Genomic DNA, 6,000 nt, shown 5'->3' on the forward strand with positions numbered 1-6,000 from the left:
CTGCAGATACTTCTTTGAAATAACAATAATAATAAAAAACCTCGCCTGGAGTGTAATGACAACATCCATCAGCGCACCGCAGATAGCCGGGTTTAAAGAAGAAATCTTAAGAAACTTAAAGTATTTTAACTTGGCTCTGACTTGGAGACGGGTGAGAAGCTGGGATGGGCGGTTCAAACACCTGAACACACACACCAGTATAATATATCAGTAAACACATGGACTGTACATAGTCCAAAAAAACTAAAATAGCTCAATCATCAAACAAATGAGGTAGACTTCTATAACTATTTATCTTCATATATGAGCTTTAGAGAAGTCTTTTTGTGTGGACAAACCAGATTAATCATTAAAAAGCTATTTGAGCAGGCGTGCCGTTTCTATCCATTCAAACTCGCTGCATTGGAAACACGGCGGCGATCGACTTGGAGAGTTCTTCACCCTCTTCAAACATCCCATAACCACGCTATTAAATCCTGATAGCAGCGCGCTTTGAAGTGCCAACAGAAATGACTTTGCCACGCCAATGCACGCTTTTAGTCCACTCTCCTTCTGTAATGAGGACAGCTGGCGGGACCATCAAAGGCTTTCTACCCGGTCTTGATGCTAAATGTCGCTGATGATGTGTTCAAGGAGGGGGGGGGGGGACTGAGTTGTAGATCATGCCAAAGAACTGGAGACGTCTGGCCGCTTTAATCAGGTCCTGAAGGGAGCCCGGAGGGGAAAAGCTCACCTGAATGACAATTTAGCTTCCCTTCCTGTCTGCCGCTGTACACAGCTGGCGTAAACACCACTAGATGGAGAAGTATAGGAAGGACAGACGGAAGCCCTCTTCTGACCTTCTTCTGTTTTCCCAGTAACTGATGAAGGAGTCTGTGAGATGAAAATCTGAAGATCAGAGTCACGGGGTAACGCCAAAGCAATGCTTTCCCACCCCGAGCGGAGTGAAATCAATCCCGCTGAAATGGAAATGAGCCGCAATGAGAGAATGAACAGCGGGAGAGGTGGACGTGGGCGACAAAAGGCAGAGGCAGAGGCAGAGGAGGATTGGGGCTGTTGAAAACGCCAAAACATGTTTCAACCTGCTAAAACGGCTTTGTCAGCAAACTGGCCTGAATCCAATAACTTCTCCCCCCCCCCCCCCCCCCCCTTCTCTCCCTTCTCCTCCCCTTGCCCACAAAAGAAAATGTTAATAAAACTGGGGCTTGAATGATTGAATCACCTTTTCTAAAGAGCACAGTAGAATAAAGCTAATGTGTCCATCCTGGGCACGGTCATAACGAGACCGGGTGGAAGGTGAATAGCATTTCAGAGCTAGGTCGCTACCTATTAAGCCACACTCGCCTTGTCTAGGACACTCCAGCATACAGCTGGATAAATGAGCTTTTCCCTGTAGTTTTGCCGAGGGGGTGAGGATTGATTTATATTCCCTGTTATTCTTCGCGGAAGTCATTATCACTGCTTTGTGACTGATGCTTATCTTTATACCATTGCAGTGAAAATGGCAATCCAAGCTCACTGCAAAGGAAGAGGTCATAATATTGTAAAGCCCAGACAGATAGTGCACAATAAAAACACCATAGCACATATTCAGCACTTTCAGGCTCATAACCTAATCTTCCTTTCCACCAATCCGCCCCATCTGATAATCTGTGAAAAGACGGGGAGAAAGGCATTCTAATATGCCGGTGCGTGCCGGCAAACAAAGACGCCCAGCGGCGCGCTATCGCCCCTGCATTGACGCCACGAGGTCCAGAGTTGTAAAAAGTATCTGACCTCCATCTCTGCGAGATTACTGCATGGAACGAAAAGGAATGGAAGGAGAGCAAGTGGATACGGATCTGATGCGTGTTCGAACAAACTCAAGCCCAGTTTCAAGCTCTGCACGCATAAAGAACAGCGTCGCCTAGGCAACCCGAGACCCTCCCATTCATAGGCAAGCATTTTCAGTTGTCACTATTTGCTTGCTCCTCCGTTTCAATTAGTTTTCATGTATTGATGTATTGAAGGAGACTTTTCTGACTTGGATTGACGCCACAAAGCCTGACAGCAGCACAGAATTCATCAAGTACGACTACTACTATTAACTTCCTTTAATCAACTTATAAAGTGTGTATTTGTACAAAAAATGCTCAGTGTGTCTATGAAAATGAATATACATTAAGTACATACATGTTTGATTGTCATATTCTTTGGTTATACTCAAAATACATTTTTCATGAAAACTAGGAAAGAGTATAGACAGAGAGATATTCTTGATGGCTACTTTATAACAGGCTGCCATTTCAAGGTATGTTTCAAACCCTTTAATGCACCCAGTCATGTTTCTATCGGTTCACTCGTCAGATCTGAGTCCACTCCACCACGTTCAATTTGCTTCTCATGCCCTGAGCAGAGCCTCTACTGAGAACGGTAATGGCCTCACAGCAGCAGTCCTGACTGAGCTGCCACGAGGGCCTGCCTGGTCGGAAGGAGTGTGTCTGCACCAGCCTTTTGGTGTAAGAGGTCGGGGTTCCAAAGTCCTGTCGGGTGCACTGATGATCAGGTCACCTTGACCTGATCCACAAATAGAGTCTGTGATGGTTGGAGATCCATTAGGGTCCATTAATTCTGTTAGGTCTGTCGGGGATTTGATAAGGTCCAGATCCAACAAGGTGCTGCCGTGATGCTTTGTCTGCAGTGGTCGAGGCACCGGCTCTGGTTTGTCTTTCTTCTCACAGCCTCTCCAGCTATCCTTCTCCTCCTCCTCCCCCTCCTCTTCCTCCCTGGATGTCCCTGAGCTTTGGTATAGAAAGTCATTTGAGTCACCTTCTACAGCGGGACTGCTCCTCAGGGGGAAGAACTGGTAGAAGTGTAAATCGCAATCATAGAGTGACCTGTATTTGTACACAGGGACATAACTGGATGCTCCCACAGCCGTGGGGTCCTTGTTTAGGAGACAGCAGTGGAGGCTGGGGGAGGTGGGCAGGGGCGGAGGGTGGAGGACGGGGAAGAGGACAGAGGACGAAAGGTCACTTTGCAGCTCTCTTTGTCTCAGCTCCCGCTCCAGCATGACATCCTCCAGCTCCTTGTCGGCGAAGGCTCTCCTCTTCCTCATCCGGGCGCTGATGGTCGGACACGTTAGTTGCGTTTGGTTGCGCTGCATCTGCTTCGGCCAGCAGGAGGCGTCATCCTTCAGCGACACCATCGGTTTCAGGCCTGCGAAGGGATGGCAACCAACATGCTGCTGTTATGTATTGATCTACATGAATCAGTTATGCATTATGAAATTGTTGCAAACAATTAATTGTTGTGTGTGTGTGTGTTTGAGTACGTTGGTCGCTATTTTAATTGACTGCAAGGCAGCAGATATTAAAACACAGCATGCATTACAATAATAGCCCGGTGTTGTTCAACAGTGAAGCCACAATGATCGCATTGGCTGAGATAAATGAAGTGTTGCGTAATGCAGGGCCCTCTGAGAGGAAGCGCGGTCAGTGAAGCAGCTTCTGCTGCAGTTACAGTTGGGAGCGTGTGGATCCGAAGTGAATAAGAAAACTCTATAAATATTATATATTATTTTCAGAGTTTCGGCTGCCCTTTCCATTAAAGATTTTGAGAGAATAAGTAAGCTAATGAGAGAACACAGTACCTTGCAGGATGCTCGGCTGGGCTGCTCTGGTGTAACGCTGGTAGTCGGCTTTGCGAATCGGAGCTGCACACCTGACTCCCCTCTTACCCTGGGAGAAACATGGGAAATGGAATTAGACATAATCATTTCACGGTGAAACCATTGCTCTGGGGTAATTACAGGGAATAAAAACATAACGTAAGAGACAAGCAGAGCTTCTTGTGATTCAAAAGATTTAACTCTTTATCTTGTTGGCACTAAACTATAACTTCTAAACAGAATTGATTTATTTTTCAAAGGGAGCATTTAAATGCACGGTTCTTTCCATCACTTTACTTTAGTTTCACTGATGCAGTCACGTTACTGTGGGGCTTATTTAGTTTTGCACTTAAATTCTGCTGGTTTACCTCTGAACTTAATTCAATGAGGGTCAGATTGCTTTTTCATGAATTAGTTGAAAATGTGGATTGGAGTAGAAAATGTGTCAATTAAATTGTTACACATTTATACTTTTCTCCTGTAAATGACTGAATGGACAGTTTCTTTCTGACCTTCAACGTCCCCGCGCGTTCATGTTAAGATGTTTCTCATGCATTAGTTTTCCCCCCTGATAAATCATCTATTTTTAAGTCACGGTTTCCCCTTTTGTTTCCTTTCATTTCTCCATCACTGACCTGGCCGTGCGCTTTCTTCACGTCCGCGGTTTGCTGCCGCCTCAGCGCAACCTGCGCTGCCATGACGCGTTGCCGCTCCACCACGAGCAGGCAGCAGGCGCAGCGACAGTCCCTCCAGCGGCAGAAGCGTTTGTGGCCTTTCAAACACGACACGACGCCGTGGTTCCGACAGCGCGCGCATTTGGGGCTACGGGTCATCTTGCGTGGTTTCGGTTGATTGCGCTCTGAAGACGTGGACACTTTGTTCAAGCCTCCGGTCCCGCGGCAGCTGCGTTGCCTGGCGCGTCCGTCAAGACTTGTCACGTCAAGAAGTTCCTCGGATTTTAGGACATTACGTTTTGCTGTGGTGTCCAGCTGCAGACATTCTTCCAGATGAGAGGACATCTGTGACCGAGAACACCGGAATCCCACTTTTAATCCGTGATGCTGACCACACAGCGTTATCATTGCGCATTTGATGGAAAAAGATTTAAAATTAAATTAAACACATTTTCTTTAAATGTTTAATTAATGATTTATACTTACCCCAAATCTTTTAAAAAAAATATTGTCTATAAATTCTTAAACGCTCTGGACAACCGATAAATCATAGCAGCGGCTGTGATTTACGCACACATTACGCACAGATAGTTACATTAATTTAGCCCTATAGAAATAGAGTTCCAGCGCTGCTGAATCACGCATACGTCACATAGACTGGATTAGTTTCTCCTAATTGAATTGTCTTTCATCAGGCATAATCTAAAGCGATTAACAGCGGGATCCCGGGTTTAGAGAGATTGCGCTACAAAGCAGGTCCTGATGATCCGTGCGTCTTCAGCGTTCAGATGGTTCTACACGACGGCGTTCCCATTTTGGACACTCTATAAAACTTCACCTTCTCTCTTAGCTGCTCGTTGGCGCCGTTTCCTGAAACACGCGGACAGTACAGACCGGGCCACAATGCCGATTCCCGGCGCGGGTCCCGCCAGCAAAGATTCGGGGATTCCCGTCTGAGCCAAAGACAACCCCCTCTCCCTTTAAAGTCCCGTACCTGCCCTGTTTAGCCCACCTTCACAGTTGTTCTCATCTTTCAACAGACATCTGGATTATTGCCAGACCCGCATCTCTTCTTAAACAATCTTCACACTCAAGTTTATTCATACTCTTGTTAAATAATTCAGTGATTTAGTTGCTCTCCGTGTTTCTAGTGTCCGTTTAAGGCCCTTAAACAGAAAACAGCATCATTATAATACAGAAATATTCATTCCGGTTTCTTTACATTAATGTTTTGGGTTTTCGTCTGGGACTGATTTATTGTAATTTCCTCTTTAAAAATACATTTCATACAATTTTACGGCGTCAGGTCAGTTATTGTGCCATTCAAAGATGCCTTTGATCATTACAGCAATAAGTGTTTCTTAGGTGGCAGAAGCGTGCCCGTGGACTTTCATGCATGTTGAATTACACTGGAGGTTAATGACACGCTGCGCTCGGCTGCTCGGACGCGTCTAGCCAATGCGTTGGATCCTTTACCGATTATCGTGAAAACCTGCAGAATTGCACCGTGATGGTATATGAAAAGCGCGCTCTCTACTGGTTCTATTCCGTCATTGCACCCAGGGTAGTTCCAGGATAGAACGTGACGCGTAAAGCTCAAGTGGTTTTCAACTGCAGCCACTTCAAGTAGCTCATGATGACTGATTACTTTCCACATTTTTCCACTATTTTTATGGG

The 6,000-nt window shown here is 45.8% G+C and overlaps 1 protein-coding gene across 1 annotated transcript; it reads right to left on the reverse strand.

The window, feature by feature from the left end:
* Nucleotides 1-2,372: 2,372 nt before the first annotated feature.
* dmrt2b (doublesex and mab-3 related transcription factor 2b) lies at nt 2,373-4,668 on the reverse strand. Its single transcript, XM_068743850.1, has 3 exons — nt 4,306-4,668; nt 3,632-3,719; nt 2,373-3,198 (listed from the first exon to the last, which is right to left on the reverse strand). The coding sequence occupies exons 1-3, from the start codon at nt 4,666-4,668 to the stop codon at nt 2,381-2,383; spliced, it is 1,269 nt and encodes a 422-aa protein (XP_068599951.1). The 3' UTR covers nt 2,373-2,380.
* Nucleotides 4,669-6,000: the final 1,332 nt, after the last annotated feature.

Source organism: Brachionichthys hirsutus, chromosome 9 (genome assembly GCF_040956055.1).
Source record: "Brachionichthys hirsutus isolate HB-005 chromosome 9, CSIRO-AGI_Bhir_v1, whole genome shotgun sequence".
NCBI classification, from domain to species: domain Eukaryota; kingdom Metazoa; phylum Chordata; class Actinopteri; order Lophiiformes; family Brachionichthyidae; genus Brachionichthys; species Brachionichthys hirsutus.